Source organism: Ochotona curzoniae, unplaced genomic scaffold, assembly GCF_017591425.1.
Source record: "Ochotona curzoniae isolate NIBS_2020 unplaced genomic scaffold, NIBS_Ocur_1.0 contig_2210, whole genome shotgun sequence".
NCBI lineage: Eukaryota > Metazoa > Chordata > Mammalia > Lagomorpha > Ochotonidae > Ochotona > Ochotona curzoniae.
This window is the reverse complement of record NW_024465369.1, coordinates 30,069,430-30,088,886: the sequence shown is the minus strand read 5'-3', so window position 1 is coordinate 30,088,886 and position 19,457 is coordinate 30,069,430. Positions and strand designations below refer to the sequence as shown.

Sequence of the window (19,457 nt, the reverse complement as noted above, 5' to 3'; positions counted from 1 at the left end):
ACCAATGACAGTCCAAGCAAATGGGAAGGCCTCTTTAGTAAATGTTGTTGGGACAACTGGCTGATAGCCTGTAGAAACAAAAAGATAGACCCACATCTATCACCATACACTAAGATCCAATCTACATGGATAAAAGACCTAAACCTACATCCAGAAACCTTCAAACTCTTGCAAGAAAATGTTGGAAATACCCTGCAAGACCTAATATACTACTTTGTAATAAACCACTTTACTCTTGTTTCTATTCCTTTTGCATCTAGACGCTACTCTGTCCTTGTTTGTTGGTGACACAGATATCCATGTGCCAGCATGCACACATGCAGATGCATACATAACAAGTATGGGTAAAGATAAGAAGACATTGAATGGAAGTCCAGAAAATTGCATCATTAGTCCCATTTCTAGACAACAATACAATGTGATAATAAATAAGGGGGATTTAGGAGTTTCTGATTCATGAGGGCTTGTGTTAAAAGGCCTTATTAGAAGGACATTGGTAAAATGTGCTTTCATCCTGGGCATGAATAGATTTCTAGTGTAAACTCTGAAGATTTTGGAATTATACAGCCAATTTTGGGATTCAGAGACAGATAAATAGGAAAGTTGGTTCTATACTCCTAACCTGAAGCTTTAGAAAAATAGTCTTGCAAACCATTAGTTCCCTTGTAGTAATTAACTATATGTAACAGGTAGATGATCCATCCTGATTTCAGGTATTTATCATCTTTCCTCCACTTGGATTGTGAATGCCCGTGAAGACTAAAGGTTAATAGCAACTAAATTAACATTAATAATATGGCTAATTCCTTGCACAGATATTTCACAAGTGGCTGGTTTCTGTATGAAGCTGGGTGAAATCCCTGGGGAAAGATTGGAAAGCACAGAGGGAACCTGCTTTCTAGACTCTTCATCTCTTTGGAGGGCAATAGTTTATATCTCTTCTTGTGGATAACTTTTCAATTACTACTCTGTTATTGGTCTTTTTATGACCAATGATTTTGGAATCCATTTTCATCAGACTGTGAATTATCAAGTACCTGTTTTATAACTTTTGGTCAATTTCACATTATATTCTAATTTTCTATATAAAGGGGGAAATTGACTCTAAATTTTACAGTTTCCTTTGATTTCATTTAACTGAAGAGGACAGACAGTAAACAGTGTTCTTCAATTATAGCAGCACCTTGGCTAAACGTATGGAGATAAATAGTTCACACCCTCAAGCTCTACAGCAGAAAGACTGATTGCCTTAAAAAGTGACTGCTTCATCCACGGATTCTGATGTGATGAGATGGCTGTGGTGCTCAAACAGCTCCACAGTCTTTGCAAAGCCTCTCACAGGTTTCATGTGTAGAATCTAGGATTTTCACTGGGAAAACTGTATAATTTGCACTTACTCCAGAAGTGCAGGAACAGGATTTCCAGGAGGATATATGTGCATAACTCATGAATATTTGTTTTGAATATGTGTCTACTGTAAATTTCAGAAAGCAAACAAACAGAACAAGAGAAAAAGAAGAGAAAATGTTGAGATGGTTCTTGGAAAAATTGTCCCTGTTTCATCAAGTCCAGGGAAGCAGGGAAGCAAAGCTTTTGGCTGCAGCCCAGTGAAACCCACAAGAGACATTTTCTTGAAGAACTTTGTGCTTGAGAATCTAGACCAGGTTAATTACAAAATGTTTCTGTCTCCTAATTCTTGGATCTTTTTTCAGAGGAAAAATACATTTGGTTTGAATTTGGGCTGAATTGCTTTTACAAGAGATTAGACACAGTGTGAAAGCCAAGTTTATTGATTTCATCACTCATTGCTCTGGTCTGATGCTTTGTTTATGACTGACTCCAGTTTTTAAAAAATATTCCTAAGGATAGCAGTTTTTCAAATGTTGGTTAGCTCCCATACATTTGTTTTATATCCGTATGGTAGATTAGGAGATATATTTGATTTCTTCCTCTCATTTTATTATGGCTAGCATTAGTCATCCCAGATTGTTTTAATTTGCTGTTTTTATGATAGCAATTCCTTTTTAGACAATTGGTATGTATTAGAATTGGCAGATAATCATTGCATGAATTTATGGAGGATAGTGTATTATTTCAGTGCATGTCTGCATTGTATGATGATCAACTTGTCATCTTAATCATCTGTGATTTTGTGATGAGGATGTTCAGCATCCTCTCCTATTTTGGTTTTTAAAAGTGTAGTCTTTAAAAAAAAATACTTACTTACTCTCATCAACTTGATAAACAAAGAAAGAGAGGCAAGAAGTTTATCTTCCATCTGCTTGCTCATCAAATGCCTGCAACAACTAGGGCTTGGCCAAGCTAATACCAGGAGGACAGAATTTCCTTCTGGGTCTCCCATGTGGATGTGAGGGACCTGAGTATCCGAGTCCTTACTGCCTCCCATGATGCATTAGTAGACAGCTGAACGTGAGTAGCTGGGATTTGAACCTGTGCTTGCAGTACTCTGTGAATGGACATGGCCATACCAAGAGGTTGACTTAACCCATTGTGAAGCATACAGAGCTGTTACTGTAATGACTGTCTATGTAACAGTACGCCTGAACTCTTCTCTCATCTGGGGTTGTGTTTTCACACTCCTTCTCAGACCTGTGATCTCCACTGTTCTACACTTCATTCTTTGGGCGCAACTTTTTCAGATTACATATATGAATGGTGTCATGAAATATTTCTCTGTCTTGCCTGGCTTATTTCACTAAACCTTGTGATCTCCAGTTTCATCCATCTTTTAGGAATTGGCAATGTTTATTCTAGTTTGTTTGTTTCACTAGCTGACCAGTGGCCCATAGTGTGCATATCACCTGTCACACTTTGTTTCCTTTGGTCTATTGCTGGATGATTAGTGTATCACATTCTAAACATAGTTCCTGTTGTAGTTGATTTGGGTTTTGAGCAGTTGTGTTAAGTGAAATTTGTAATTTCTTGTGGTAGCTTGAAAAATATTAGAAATAGTTTCTCAAATATTTTACAGAATTAGTAGTAAAACCATCCAATCTTGAATTTTTGCTTGGTGGGAGTCTTTTAATTGCTGTTTAATTCTCATTTATTATTTTTATGGGTTTGTTTAGATTTTCTACATTTTCTCAATTAATTTGCCAGATTCATATGTATTCAAGAATTCATCCATTTTCTCCAGTGTTTTCCAATTTGTTAGCATATAGTTGTTCATAGTAGTTATTCATGATCTTTTGTATTTCTGTGGTGTCAAATGTAATGTGTACTTTAATATGTCTGATTTGGATTATTTTTCCAACTCGCTCTTTTTTTTTTTTGTTTTTGTTAGTAGAACTAGGTAGACTGGGATACATCAAACTTTGAAGCTTCTGAATAGCAAAGGAACAATCCATAGAGTGAAAAAACAGTTGATAGAATGATAGACACTTCTTGTAAGCAATCCAACAAATATGCATGTACAAAACATATCAGCAACTGAAAAAGCCCAAACAAACCAGCAAAAACCAACCTATCCAGTTAAGAAATAGACAAAGGGTCTATTTCTCTGAAGAGAAATGCTGATGGCTAACAAATTCATGGAACATTGCTTAGCATATCTAGAGCTTCTCCCAAAATGCAATTATGTGTGACAATATGTCATCTCATCCTATTATCAAAAAGACCAAGATCAGTTTCTGGCTGAGGAGAAAGCAGAACTCTTTTGTACTATTGGAAGTAATATACATTAGAGTAGCCACTGTGGAAAACAGTGTGGAGATTGAAAAAAACAAATAACTAAACTAGACTTACCATATGGACTAGCAATGCCACACACTGGGTGTGCATCCAAAAGACATACAATCATTTTAGCAAAGAAAGCCTGCTTCAGTATGTTTATCACAACACTGTTCATAATAGCCAAGATACAGAATCAGTCAGGGTATCCATCATCAGTTGATGGGGTGAAGAAAACATGGTATATATGCTCAATGAGACACTGTACGGCATAGGAAAGAATGAAATCCTGTCATTTGTAGCAAAATGACCACAACCAGAGGCATAATGTTGAGTGAAATCTACAAAACCAGAAAGACAAATTTTTAAAAATAATTAAATACAAGATTTTTGGTCAGAAATCCACTGTTTTTCTGAGAATGGATTTTTTAAAATAAGTCTAGGTTTACAAAACCTTTACATAGTGCAGAGTTCTCATATACTTATCACCAGGTTTCCCTGCTGTTAATTTCTTATGTTACCCTGGTATATTTGTCTCAGCTTAGAAACTGATACTACTTTATGAATATTTATTAAATCAGAATTCATTCAGATTTCACTAGTTTGTCCATGATTTTTTTTTCTATTCAGGATCCAATTCAAGATTAAACAGTACAATAGCTACAGATGTTTTTAATAGAAAATGAGATTACAAAGGGTTCTATGAAACATTGGAAGAGGGTTGTCATCTCTTTTTTTCTCTCCATTCTAACACATTTTCTCTCTTTTGCCATGCCCTGGCCTGGATCTCTGTTGAGGCCTTTTCTCAGGAAAGTGTCAAGCATTCCTCTATTATGTTTGTTTCCTTTTCCCATCAAGTCACCCATTCACTCAAATGATCTTCTCATATTGAACTGCTTATAAGGGAAAAAAAATACAATACATGTCTGTGATGCTGCTGATGACTGACAGCTGCTTAATGTGTTAGCTAGCTTGGATGTTTTTCTTTTCAAAGTGTATATTCAAAAGGCCATGCCCTAAACCCACAGAGTGAGTCTGCAATGGTGACATTTGAGGGGCCATAGAAGGTTGTTAAGGAAGATGTCTGATGCAGGGCCCCTCCATTCCCAGTGCTCCTGCACGTCCACAGTTTCCAGGGGTCCTCTGTGTTGCTTGCATCAGTGATAATGGATGCTGGTCCTTTTAGTTGCATGCAGGGTCACACTTAAGTGAACTGCAGGTGTGTGCAAGTTTCCAGCCCCAGTCCAGACCTTGATGATCAACCCGTTGGAATTTCCCCAGAGGAAAGAGAAAGTGTCTCCTTTTGAGAAGGTTTTTTCAGATCACTCCTATTCACTGATTGAAGATAGAGTACGTTTTAGTGATTATGTGGTCTCTGGCTGTATGACAAATGTAAATTTAGTCTGTGAAATAGCAATGAAGGAAGGATTCTTTGCGGGAGGCCCTGTTCTCTGGCTCATTATGATACATTGGTTGTTTATTCTCACATAATCATTTTCCCCCAATGTTTCATTATGATTTTCTTTTTAAAAAACATTTTATTCGTAATGGAAAGGCAGAGTTACTGAGAGAAGGGGACAGAAAGAGAGAGAGAGAGAGATCTTCCATTGTATTTCACTCTCGAGATGGCTGTAATGGCCATAGTCGGGCTGGTCTGACTACAGGAGCCAGGAGCTTCTTCTGGGTTTCCCATGTGGCTGCAGTCCTTAGACCCTCCCTTGCTGCCTTCCCAGGCAATGAGCAGGGAGCTGGATCAGAAGTGGAGCTACTGGGACTCAAACTTGTGCTCATATGGGATATTGGCACAGCAGGCAGAGGCTTACCATACTGTGCCATAGGATAGGCCCTGAATATTTTTTTAAAAGATTCATTTTATTTTTATTAGAAATGTGGATATACAGAGAGGAGGAGAGACAGAGAGGAAGATCTTCCGTCTGATGGTTCACTCCCCAAGTGAGCGCAACGGCTGGTGCTATGCCAATCCGAAGCCAGGATCCAGGAACCTTCTTCAGGTGTCCCACACGGGTGCAGAGTCCCAAGGCTTTGGGCTGTCCTCAAGTGCTTTCCCAGGCCACAAGCAAGGAGCTGGATGGGAAGTGGAGCTGCTGGGATTAGAACCGGCGCCCATATAGGATCCCAGTGCATTCAAGGCGAGGACTTTAGCCACTAGGCCATGACACCAGGCCCTAGGCCCTGAATATTTTTAATATTACGGTATTATTCAGACATTTTGTAGTGAACACCAAAAACTCAGCGCTGGATTCTAGCATTGTTGCACTGCTTTATCACAGATGTTTCCATTTCTTCACCCATTTGTTTACCATTATGCATTAAAAAGTAAAAGGGAGATATCAGTATACTTCCCTGTCACTTTGGTACTAACGTGGTCATTTTTGAGGGAACACAGAGAATAAGAATATTATACTCTTAAGCTTTGGATATTATTATTATTATTATTATTACAGAATTGATGGTAAGTTTAGAATCAGGAGAGCCTTTTCTTTCATTCCTATTACTGTTTCTCTTTGAGCTTTTTGTCATTTGAGAGTTTGGAAAATTAGGGCCTAAGGCAGAAAAAACCTGGGTATCCCATTGGGGTGTTTTTTTTTTTTTTCAAGAACAGTATTCTTGTAAAAGCCCAATAACCTTTCCTTGTGTTTAGAGATGCAGTAAGTAGTTGTTTAAAGTAGTGATTGAAGGTACTTTACTAAAACTAACATCCTTTCGTTAAAAGTCTGATAACTTTATATGGACTTCTGCAAGCCAGGAAAAAGTGGTCCAAGGACACCTGTTACCAAGTTTAAATGATCAAATAAGCCAACCCATTTTTGCCACATTACCCTAGTGGCTCCCTAAAAGCGTAACAGGCCTCCAGGGATCCTGTTGAAGATGCAGATTCTCTAGTGTCTCCATGAAATTGTGAGCCCTGTCTGTGAGTGGCCCCAGGAGTCTTTCATGCGTGTCCTGGATGACTCTCTTAACAGATGGCAGTGAACGCCGCTGGCATCCCCGAGCAGATCCAGTCCCTCTCCATGCACGACTCTCAGGTATGTGCCTCTGCAGAGAGATCTTTGGGAAAACCCAGCATTTCAGAAAGACAGCATATCAAGGGATTATGTCTAAATCAAGGGGCAGGAGCATTACCTTTTTAAAGAATTGTGAAAGAGAAGAGTGCCTTGCTTAGCAGGACATGATAGATCTGGGAGTGAGAATTGATGATCAGACCGCTTATGATATTGCAGAAAATAAGCCAAGCCAAGAAACTGGCTTGCTGTTTTCTTAGATTCTACTCAGAAAACATTGTAGATAGTTGATACTCTTCCTTCCCTTGTTCTTGGTCTATTTCTATAACCTCTTTTCAGCATTCTTTTATCATTGAATTTTATGAACATAAGAGACCTTAGATGAATTGTAGTGGTTAACTGACTGGTAAAAGTGAAATCCAGAGTAATAGTGGGTCGAAAGTAATGAGAGTAAAGGAAGCGGGAAAAGATATCAGGAAAATGATTATCATATGTAACAGTTTTTAGCTGGTGTTCAACTTCCATGTGTACGAATTAAGTCCTTCCAGAAACCGTTGAAACAGATTTAGTTCTTATCTTGGAAATGGAAAAAAATAGGTTCAGCCAGTGGCTTAGCCAGGTTTCCATAGCTGGTCAGGGAGAAAGCGAAGTCTTGACCTTAGAGTTGTCATTTTCCCTGTCCCAGCAAAGTCTACTCAGGTCCAGGGACTTATCATAGGATAGAAGCATGAAGTAAAGCATTTGTTAATGATAATCTGTCTTCAGAGGAACTGGCTACAGGAGAGAAAGGCAGGAAAGAACAATGCCTAGTCTACTGGGTTCCACCTCCCTCTGCCTACACGTGGGTCTTCAGCAAGACCAATGATTTCCTAATGAGAGTGCATTAGAGCTTCTTTGGACAGCAGCTCCCACCAGTTTTTCCTAGCATTCATCTTGCAGCAGGCTTACTACATCGACTTCCGTGTTCACAGTGGTGTGCAGCAGAGACTTACTACATTGACTTTCATGTTCACAATGGTGATGGGACTTGGGCCTTGTCCCTGCCTCCATACTGCAAAGTTCTATAGCCCTAAAGGACTCAGAGGCATGAAGAGTAGATTTTGAAATTTCCAAAAAGAACAAGATGCATGCATCATAATCTATTGCAGTTTTATTCCTTCCTTTTCCACATAAAGTTGACAACCCTGTTGCTGTCTTATTTTCTTTGAAGGGCAAACCCAACGCTAGCGAAGACTACAGAGAAGCTTCCTGTGCCGTGAACCTCGTCTTAAGATTAAGGTAAAAATATCACTGGTTCTCCTGTAGGACAGGACTCTGGCCACCTTCTCATACTATTAGCATCCAATGAAATGGTTTGCTTTTTGGATTTTCCTAAACAACCGGCATGTGCTGTGCTCCCAGGACTAATTGAGGTCTTCTAAATGCTTGCTAAGGAAGTAGAAGAGCAGAGAGGCATGTGAGCATGTCTGCAGGCTCAGTGTACCCTTCATTAACTTTTCCTTTCTTGTCTTTTCTTAGTTCCCCCCACCTTTTATTCCCCTTTCCGTTTTTACAATGTAAGATCTTAGTACGAGATTTTTAATGAGTTTCTTTCACACTTCAGCAGTCAGTCTCTGACAGAAATAAACCAGGCGTGCCCTACACTTTGCCTGTTCAGAACATTGTTCAGTGGTGCATCTGAGAAGAAATGACACGCTTATTTTGAAAGAACCCTCACTCTTCCAGGAGATGGAGAGCATTTGGTGCCTGATGGAATGGTTCTTGTCTATAGTCCAGCGAATGAAAGTAATCTGTGTATGAAGAATATTTTCCTTTCTCATTAAAACTCCAGCTTTGAATATATTCCTTACTGAGAATTTGGTTATTCTGAGAGAAATTCCTAAACCTAGCTGTAAACAGTAAAATTTACAAGGTAACTCAGAACACTCTCATATTTTTGGAGGTATTTCAGAACAAGTTACTAACACATGTATTCTCTTCCTGGAAATTGACAAATAAACTTGTAGCTAATGGACCCGTTCAGAGCTGTGGCTGAACAAACAGGCTCATCTTCGGAATTGGTTTCCAGCCCCTCTACATTGTCGTGTCTCAGGACAGATTGTCCATCATCATAATCATCCCTTAACTTCTGATGATCATTTACATTCTGTAGTGTTTGCACACATATATCTGGGAAACTTAATAACACCCTTTGGTGTAATTCAAAGTCAATTTCCCAGCCAGAAAGTGAAATTATGACATAACTCTTTTTCCCTTATTTTAAAGGAGCTCAGATTATCATGCACAATTAGGGAATTTGGTGAACACCAATGGAGAAATAGTCCATTCCCTTTTTGTTTGATTTTGGAACTGGGCACATGTTTCATTTGTGTTTCACTTGTTCGATTATTCATTCCTTCGGTCAGCCAGTATTTATGGGAGGCTTCTCTGTGCCAGGAGCTCCACAGGCTCTGTGTCAGGAGCAGTTGTGACCATGAAGTGGCTTTCCGACCCACTGAATATGCAGTGTTGGAAGTGACCTTTAGAGTCCAGTAGTCCAGTCTCTTACTTGACTCATGCAGGCATCTTTTCATTAGTATTCCTACTGGTTGATCTCCTAGCCTCTGTGTTTGCTTCAGTTCATTTTCTTCCCTCCATGATCACATCTCTGATACTGACAAGCTTTAATTATTAGAGAGCTCCTTCTGAAAATTCAGCCACTCTTTCTGTCTTGGGCTTTTGTGGGTTCCATCTTTGCCCTTTAGACAAGTCTTTGACTCTGCATGAAAGTCTTTCAGAAAATGCACAGAAACATGTATTGCTTGACCATTAGTGCAGATTGTGTTTTGTTCTAAGTGCCAGAACAGCATAAAACAAATTTCCTTCCCCATTTTTGAGAGCCATTTCTTTGTTGTAAGGTTTGTTCTCTTTTCCTGTGACATAAACCACCAAGTACCTTTGGTCTTGTTTCTCCTAACATGGCTTCCACATTGTCCTTGCAAACCTGGATTTTGCCATTTCTTAACAAACTGTGTTTGCTTTTCTTATGTTTCCTCCCCATAAGCCTATGCCATTGTGTTTGTGAATTTGTGGCTTAGATCATTACTTCATCAAGATGCTCTGTAAGGGGTGGGTGGGAAACCGGGTGGGGATTCTCCCTTGCTATCCCCCTTTACCTCAGATACATGAAGGAAACAATATGGAAATAATAATCTTACCCACTTTCCTTTAAAAAAAAAGATGCTCTGTGAAGGAAGAATCCCATGGTCAAATAAATGAATTAATGCACAGTGTTCACCTTTCTGTACACACATACATGCACACACACACCTTTTTGGAAAGTTACAGGAAACATTTTACATATCAAATATATCAGCCTCTCAATATAGTCTGTTTGCAGACTGAAATACAACAATAATGGTAAGAGTATGTGACTCTTCTTCTTTTTTTATTTGCAGTTTTGCATTCTAAATTTCTCCTACATTAGCACAGATTTTCTTTGCCACTTGAAATACCCATGCATGTTGTTAACACATTCGGCATGGCTCAGTCATTAAACAGAACATCTGATTTTGTGTTTTGCTGGTTGAAGAGCTACTAAGCCCAATCCCAGACTGCAACTTGTGTTTTAAAACTGTAGGAACAATTTAATATTTATCATTCTAATAATAATTAACTTACTGGTTTGTGCTGATTCTTGGTCACCATGTAGTTCAATCATGGCCATCAGTGTGTCGTATTAGCTGCACTTTTTGGATATTTGTCATTTGCCAATCTGATAAACCTTTCTTTTCTTTTTTGTTTAAGATTTTCTTTTGGAAAGTTAGATTTACAGAGAAAAGGAGAGACAGAGATAAAGACCTTTATTTCATTGGTTCAATCCCAGGGTGGTGGCCACAATGACTGAAGCTGAGCCAATCCAAAGTCAGGAGCTTCTTCTGAATCTCCCACAGGGGCACAGGTTCCCAAGCCTTTGGACCGCCCTCAACTGCTTTCCCATGCTACAAGCAGAGAGCTGGAAGCGGGGAGTGTTGCAACCTGGGTATGAACCAACGCCCATATGGGGTTACAACACGTTCAGGGCAAGGACTTTAGCCACTAGGTTGTTTCACTGAGCCCTAAACCTTTGTAAAAAAAATTTTTTTGGAAAGGAAAATTTATACAGAAAGGGAGAGAGATCTTCCATCTACTGGTTCACTCCCCAATGGTCACAGTGGTCTGAACTGAGCCAATTTGAAGCCAGGAATTTCCTCCAGATTTCCCATGTGGGTTCATGGGCCAAAGGACTTGACTTGAGCAATAAGTAGGGAGCTGGATTGTAAGTGGAGTAACCAGAACACAAACTGGTGCTCATATGTGATGGCCGCACTGTAGCAGAGGAATATCCTGTTGTACAACACTGCTCCTGCTCCATGATAAAGCTTTCTTTTTTATCTTTATCCAGAAAATTGATGAATATGGAGTGGGAGAAAAAAGTTTTATTTTCTACAAAATGCCCATTTTCTAAATGACTTCTCATAATTTAATTAGCATAATTTGGCTGTCTACAGCCTCTTATTTATTAAAAATGTATTAATAATTTGGGTATTTATGTATTATGGTGTGATATTTCAGTACAAGAATTTGATGAGAACTGATCAAAATGGGATAGTAAGCAGTTCCCCTTCTTGAATATTACTTAATGGTTGGAAGTTTAGAGCATCTGTCTTCCATTTGTTCATATCAATATAGTAGGATATTGTGAGCGATAGTCTTTTTTTTTTTTTTAAAAAAAGATTTATTTGTTTTTATTGGAAGACAGATATATGAGAGGAGGAGAGACAGAGAGGAATATCCTCCATCTGATGGTTCACTCCCCAAGTGGCCACAATGGCTGGAGCTGAGCCAATCTGAAGCCAGGAGCCAGGAGCTTCTTCCAGGTGTTCCACACGGGTGCAGGGTCCCAAGGCTTTGGGCCATCCTCGACTGCTTTCCCAGACCACAAGCAGGGAGCTGCTGGATGGGAAATGGGGGCTGCCGGCATTAGAACCGGCGCCCATATGGGATCCTGGTGCACTCAAGGTGAGGACTTTTAACCACTATGCTATCATGCCGGGCCCTAGTCTTTCAACTTTGTTGTTTAACACTAGGAACTTACTCCTTTTGATAAAGCTCTGATTTGATACATGTTAACCAGATTTCATCACTCCCACTTCCTTCAGCTTCTGGTAATCACAATTCTATGTTCAGATCTTTGTCTCAACTTTCATGTATAAAAGAAAACATGAGTATTTGTCTTTCTGTGTCTGGGTTGTTTCACTTAACTTGATATCTTCTGATTTGTTCCACTCAACTTTACTATAGGTGACAAGGTTTTATTCTTTTTAAAATAGTATCCTAATTGTGTGGTCTGACCATATGTGCTTTATCTGTTCATCTGACAGTGAACACCATGATTGATTCTGTATATTGCCTATTGTAAACAGTACTGTAATCAATGTAGAGGAGCCGGTACCTCTTTGGTACAGTGGTTTCGTGTCATTCAGATATATACACCCCAAGTTGAAGGATTCCTGGATATATGACAAGTCTATTTCTAGTGTTTGCAGAAATCTTCCAGAGCCAGCACCATGGAGTAGCAAGCTAAGGCATTTGGCCCTAATATCACATATTGGCACCAATTCTAATCCTGGCTGCTCTACTTCTGTTCCAGCTCCCTGATGATGGCCTGGGAGAACAGCATAGATTGGTCCAAATCCTTGGGCTCATGCACCCATGTGGAGGATCTGGAAGAAGCCCCTAGGTCCCAGCTTCAGACCAACCCAGCTATGACTGTTGCAGTCATTCAGGGAGTAAAGCAGCATTAGGAAAAATTCTGTCTCTTGCTCTTTTGCTCTTTCCTTCCCTTCCTTCCTCCCTCCCTCTCCTTTCTCTGTAACTCTAGCTTTTCTATAAAAAGTAAATAAGTTTTTTTTTAAAGAAATATACTATTTTCTATAGTGAATTATTAATTTGCCACTGACAATGTAAAAGAATTCCCCTCCTTCATTTTAAAGGCTTATTATTTTTATTGGAAATTCAGACTTACAGAGAGAAGGAGAGACAAAGATTTTCCATCTGCTGGCTCACTCCACTCCTCATTTGGCTGCAATGGCTGAAGCTGAGCCAATCTGAAGCCAGCAGTGAGATGCTTCTTCCAGGTCTCCCAGGCAGGTGCTGTGTGCCAAGGGGCCTTTGGGCCATCCTCAACTGCCTTCTGAGGCCATAAGCAGGAAACTGGATGACAAGTGGGGCAGCTGGGACATGAACCAATGCCTATGTGTTACCCCAGCACATGCAAGGCAAAGACTTTGGCTACTAGTTCACCATGCCAGGCCTAAGAATTCTCCCCCTTTCCCTATCCTCATCAGCAGTTGTTATTTTCTGTCTTTGCTAATGGCTATTCCTTCTAACAGAATTGAGATGATTTCTTATTGTAATTTTAATTTACACTTCCATAATGGCAAGTGATATTGACGATATTTCAGTTTGTAATTCAGTTTGTTAGATGTTTGTAATTCTTCTTTTGATGCATGGCTGTTAAGATCCTTTGAGCATTTCTTTACCATTATTACTATTATTATGCATTTATTTTTATCCTTAAGGTTTTTAAAAATATTATTGTTTTATGGTACAGTTCCATAGGCTCTGGGATTTCATAGAGTGGGTTTCCCAGTTCCCTTCTCCCCTCTATTGGTTTCCCCTCTAGTATTACATGGGTATTCCTTCATGAACAGTTATAATTCCATCATTCTGCTCTTGAAGTATTTCCCAACATTGTAGGCATGGACAGTGTTGGAAAGTTCTGCATTCTACTGTCAGGATATTTCCTACTGTTTCTCTGAAAGTCCGTCTTTGATCTGGATACAGAGAGCCATACTGTGTTAAAACTGTATCTGCACATCTGAACGTGTCAGTCTCTGCCACACTTCTATTATACATCCCTTTAAATACAGAGCCAGAAAACACAATCCACAACAGAGAGAAAAACAATTTTCATCAACATGAAGTTAAACAACATGCTACAGAATTACCCATGTGTCTTTGACCATTTCTTGAGCTTTTTAGTCCTTAATGTATTCGGAATATCAATGATTGTTGAATAATTAGCTTGTAAATATTTTCTCCCAATCTGACAGGTGTCTCTTCACTGTATTGTTTTCTTTACTGTGCAGAGGTTTCTAAGCTTGATATGAGCCCATTTATCTAGTTGCTTTTGCTGTTTGTGTTTTAGGGGATTTTACTAAAAATAACTGCCTACCCTGATGTCTTGATGTATTTCCCCCATGTTTTTCTTGTAGCGTTTTCATCATTTCAGGTCTTAAGTTTTGTCATTGATCCATATTGAATTTTTGTATGTGGTAAGAAAAGGGATCTGATTTCATTCTGCATTTGTGTTTTACCAGCAGCATTGATTGAAGAGATTATTCTTCTCCCAATTTATGCTTCATCAAAAATCAGTTAGCTGTTTATATGTGGGTTGATTTGGGGGTCCTGTGTTCTTTTTGCTAGATCCATGTGTTAGTTTCAGTGTCTGTATACTATGTTGTAAAGACTGTGGTTTTACTTTGAAATCGGGTATTATGATGCTTCTAGCTTTTTCCCCCCAAGGTTGCATTGACTATTGTGGATCTTTTGCGGTTCCATATGAGTTATAAGCTTTGTTTTATTTCTTCAAAGAATGTACTTCATGTTTTGATAAGGATCATATTGAATCTGCAGATTGCTTTGGATAGTATGGATATTTTAACGATATTGATTCTTTCAATCTGTGCACAGTGAATGTCTTTCCATATTTTGTGTTCTTCCTGATTTCTTTCCTCAGTGTTTCATAATTTTCATTCTAAAGAAATTTCACATCTTTGGGTAAGTTTGTTTCTGTATAATTTTTTAGCTATTATGGGTGAGTTTTTTTGTTGTTGTTGATTTCACTTTCAACAGGGTTAGTATTGGTATCCAAATATCTTACTGTCTTTTGTGGGTTTTTTGTTTGTTTTGGCATAAGTACCAATGTTATTGTTTAATTTTTAGGTAGTTATTTGAAAGAGAGAGAGAGAGCTTTCGCCAGCTGGTTCACATTTCAAAAAGTTCAGTGGTTGAAGCGAGGTGAGGTGGAAGCTGGGAGCCTGGAACTCCATTCATAATACCTTAAATGCAGCCAGAATGTGGCAGTGTGCAAGTCAGACTGCACAGAGCTCTAGGCACCAAGAAGGAAGACGAGGTCCTGGGCCGAAGTCACCAGGGAGCATGGACTCCAACCAACCCTACCTGACAAGAGTTCGGTCTTCAGGCTCAGGAAGGAGCCATTTCCAATCTCCCGAGGGGATTTTGATGCAGGCATACCAAGCAGGCGTATACACTCACATACACTGGTTTATGTGTTTTGTAACCCTTCATGTTACAGAAATGGTTTATTAGTTGTAATAATTCCTTTGGTGAAGCATTTAGGTTTTTCTTTGTACCCTACAGATAAATGTTTTTACTTCCTCCTTTCCAGTTGTGTTGCCTTTTCTTTTCTTTTCTTTTTTTTCTCCCTTCCACATGCTCTTGCTAATACTGTCAATACTGCATTGACTAAGCATGGTGAAAGTGCACATTCATCCATCTCTTGCTCCAGATCTGAAGCAAAATTCTTTTAGCTCTTCTCTACAGTCTTGATTTCCAACTAACTATATGGAAGAATATCACAAAGGAATACCCTAAATGTTTTTGCTGACATTCAGAAATACCACTGTAACAACAGTTTCCTAAATCTGCTTACCTGCACTTTAAATATTAGAGATGAATGTTAGCATGACTTACATGTCTAATTGCTAGTGTCTTATTGGGCTGTCATGAGAGATATCATAGACTTGTTGCTGACAGAGCTGACATTTGAAGAGGCTGGAAAGCTCGGGTCTTGGTGTCTCATGAGGTCCCTGCTGTGTTGAAGCTGGCTATCTTCTCACTGTATCCTCACTTGGCGATGAGAGAAAGACCACCCTCTGATGCATCTTGGACTTGCTCATTTGAACCTCAAGTACAGAACCTTCCCAAAGGTCCCAGATGTAAATACCATCAGTTTGGGAATTTTGTAAATTTACAAATCTCTCTCAAAAGGTATTGTTAAACTCACCACAGTCCGAGGTAGGTTATTTTTATACTTCAGTTTTAATAATAACCTTTGAAGGTTAAATGTTAAATGGTATTGTATATTTGTGATCACCCTTTGCTATAATAAATGAAAATAGTAAGCATATACATTCATCCCATAAGTATTTATTGAGATTTTATTAAGTGCATTGGCATTACTCTAGGTGCTGTCATATGGTAATAAAATAGAGACTTTTTTTTTCTATCTGTTTCACCAAGGACTTTAGCCAAGGAGAGAAATTCAAATATTCCATTTCAAATTTAGTATATGAAGATACTCTAAAACTGTGAAAACTTTTTTAATGATAAGATAAGTTATTTTGGAACAGAAATTTTGGAAATGCCTGCTTAAGTCTCTTCATGGTATGCATTGTGTATGAAACTGTTGAAGGTTCCTCTCATGCCTGAATTCCGAAAATTTTTGTGCAGGAACAGGTATTTGACCCAGTAGTTTGAAAAAGCCTGTACCCCATAACTGTCTGAATTCCAGTCCTGATTTTCTCTCATTCTTGCATCTTAACTGATGCAATAAACATCCACCTACTTTGGCCAATATAGATAAAGTCAGAGAGATCTTGATTCCAGCCACTGCTCTGCACACAGCCCCCAGACAGCATGGCTCCATGTCTTTCTATTCCAAGAGTTGAGTCTTTCTGTAAGTTCTTTTACATGGTTAAAGCAGTCTTTCCTTGGATCATCTTTCTTGTGACGAGTTCAGAATCAATTGATTTGGGATGTTAATCACATCTGCAAAATTCCTTCATCTTTTCCAAGCAAGGTAGTCACAAAAATGAACTTGCGTCACACTTACATTTCTATACATTCTCAGGAAGGGAGGGTGTTGAAGGGTGTGTGCACCAGGGAATGAGAACATTGGAGCCATCTCAGCTTTCTGCATCCCAGTGAACTCCTGTCTAACCAAAGTTGTGTTCGGACCCCTGATGGAGGTGAGGAACTAAGTCATGTGGAAAAGCCACCAGCAATTGCAAAGGTTCTAAGCAGGAAGACTGAATCATCACAAGAGCAGTCAGGAAGCAGTGCCAGCATATTGGTGGTACATGGAGTCAGAGAGTTAGCCGGGGCCAAGTCACCTGCGTAGTTCAAGTTAAAGACTGAATCTCAGTGTCAGAGAATGGGAGAACCACCAGAGGCCTGTGAGCAGAAAAGTGCTATCATTTGAGTGAAATATTGCAAAGAGCATGGCAATTGCTCTGCGGCTAGTAGACCCTAGAGGGACATAGAGAGTGGTTCCTGGGACCCTCTGGCCTGGCGATTGCAGTGATGCACTAATGATGTCACTTGGTCCATAATGGAGCCTATTGACGGTAAAGAGCAATGGCTGAATTCTGGCTGCAGAGAAAGATGAAAATTTGCTCAAGGATTTGCCCTAAAGATAAAAAAGATTGGAGTGGCTATTTCCCAAGACAGTTCTCAGACAGTTGGAGATAGCAGGTGTTGGATAGAATAAGAAGAGTTCAGTCTCACACTAGTTAAGTTTGAGTTGTCTATGAAGTATGTATGTGAGGATGTCAAATTCATGTTTAAATGATTTCAGAAATGCCTGGGCTGGAGAGAGAGATTTGAGAAGTACGGGTTCATACAGCACTGGGAGCTCTGAAAGTGGATGAGTCATCTAGGGGCATGAGTGAAGGTGGAGAAAAGACGTGAGCTCATCCGTTTTCACTTGGAATGGCAATCAGCAGGTTGAGATAAAAAGGTTGGTGGGGTAGAGGGATGGTCTTGTAAGCTGAACAGGAAAAGGTGTTTTCAGAAAGAGTGAAGAGTTGCCTTCAGTGCCAACAGCAGATCATGCACAGTAATAAAGAAGTGAGGTCACTATTTTATTTGGCTAATTGAAGGGGTTTTTTGACCTTAGAAAGAACTGTTTGTATAGAGTAATTGGCACAGGAAGCCTGAATAAAGTGAGTTCTTGGATAGAATGGAAAGAGACCGTGGATAGATGACTTGTTAGTATACAGAATTCTTGCAGGAAATTCTTTAAACAGGGAGACAAAATACAAAACAATAGTCCAATGATATTTGGGGGATAAAATGTATTTTTCCAAAGTATGCTTATTGGTAATGGAAATGATCCAAAAGAAGTGGAAAAGCTCAATAAAAGAGGGAGTACGGCAAGATTAAAGTCTGCAAATGGGTTAGCGGAGATGATACCCAAGTATCTATGGAGCTGTCAATCTCAGGAGGATGGAGAGGTCATCTGTTTGACCAGTGTGGCCACCAGAAGGGAAGGCAGACAGAGAAGAGAGGTAGAAATGCAAGGGCGTTAGTAGATTTGGGAATGTGGTGAGTATCAAAGTTCTTTTTTGTTTGTTTGTTTTTTCAGTAAAAGTAAGGAGTATCATCCACTGAGATTGAGAAAGAGAAGTGTGGTGTTAAAGTTTTGACAAGAGAGGAGAGTAAATGTGGAGATTCATTTTATTAGTGAAATGTGCTTGGATTCACAGCCTACACCAAGGGATCACTTGAGGTTGTGATTGTGAACTTTAAGGGCTTATGGAATGGACATTTTCCTAATATCCTAGGATGTGAATCTCTATGGGCATGCATGATTATCATTGGAACCAAAACACAACATTTAAAAAAATCATGGAGGATTGTGGATTGTGCATGGGTCCACGTTCAGAAACAATGCTTAAGTAATAAATAAATGCAAGACATAGAATTGCCATTAAGGTATCTCTCGCATGCAGGGCTTTAGCCCCCTGTCCTCTCATAGGGTCAGCTTCATTCTTCTATGGTTCCTGAAGCTACAGGATCTTTGAATATCAAAAGCCCACTGTCTCATGTTGACCCTTGTCATGTAATATCCTTATAACCCACTTCCCATTGAAAATTTACTCAGGACCATTTATACCCTCTCCATGTTCAGTTATCTCCTAAATCAGAAAGAAAGGTTATTCATGACCACTGTTTGTCAGATTTTAAAAGTATATATTTATTTGTTTTTATTACAAAGTTAGATATATGAGAGGAGGAGAGGCAGAGAGGAAGAGCTTCCGTCCAATGATTTGCTCCCCAAGGGGCCACAATGGCTAGAGCTGAGTCAGTCCAGGGTCAGGAGCCCGGAGCCTCTTCTGGGTCTCTCACACAGGTTCAGGGTCTCAACGCTTTGTGCCGTCCTCGACTGTTTTCCCAGGCTGCAAGCAGGAAGCTGGATCGGAAGCGGGACCACTGGGATTAGAACCAGTGCCCATATGGGATCCTGATGTGTTCAAGGCAAGCACTTTAGCTGCAACGTACTGTGCTGGGCCCTGTCACATTTTTTTTATATATACATGCCCTCTTTTGTAGCTTTTCATCCTGTTCCATCACTCTGTCAAGATTCTGCTGTATGTTCATGCATGTGCATACAGAAACACATACATGTATACATCCTATTTACGTGCATATGTATATGCACACATGCACACGTGGTTATGTGTGCTGTCACGGTCTTCGTGACTTTCTGGCCTTCACAATATGTGCGTAGCGGCTACTGGGAAGTAGTCGCCTTACCCTTCGCACCCTCCTCAGGCTGTTCATATATGACATTTCCTTGTGCTGTTCTCCACAGGCCAGTGGGTAACCGACTCCAGCTCAACCCCATCTTCCATC

General features: G+C 39.6%; 1 protein-coding gene across 2 annotated transcripts in view; it reads left to right on the top strand.

The window, feature by feature from the left end:
- Positions 1–19,457, top strand: part of STK39 (serine/threonine kinase 39) — a 296,052-nt gene that overhangs the window by 176,474 nt on the left and 100,121 nt on the right. For both annotated transcript variants that reach the window (XM_040971673.1, XM_040971675.1), the window contains 2 exons: positions 6,675–6,737; positions 7,924–7,991. In XM_040971673.1, coding sequence (XP_040827607.1) covers positions 6,675–6,737; positions 7,924–7,991 — 131 coding nt within the window. The remainder of the gene's footprint in view (positions 1–6,674; positions 6,738–7,923; positions 7,992–19,457) is intronic.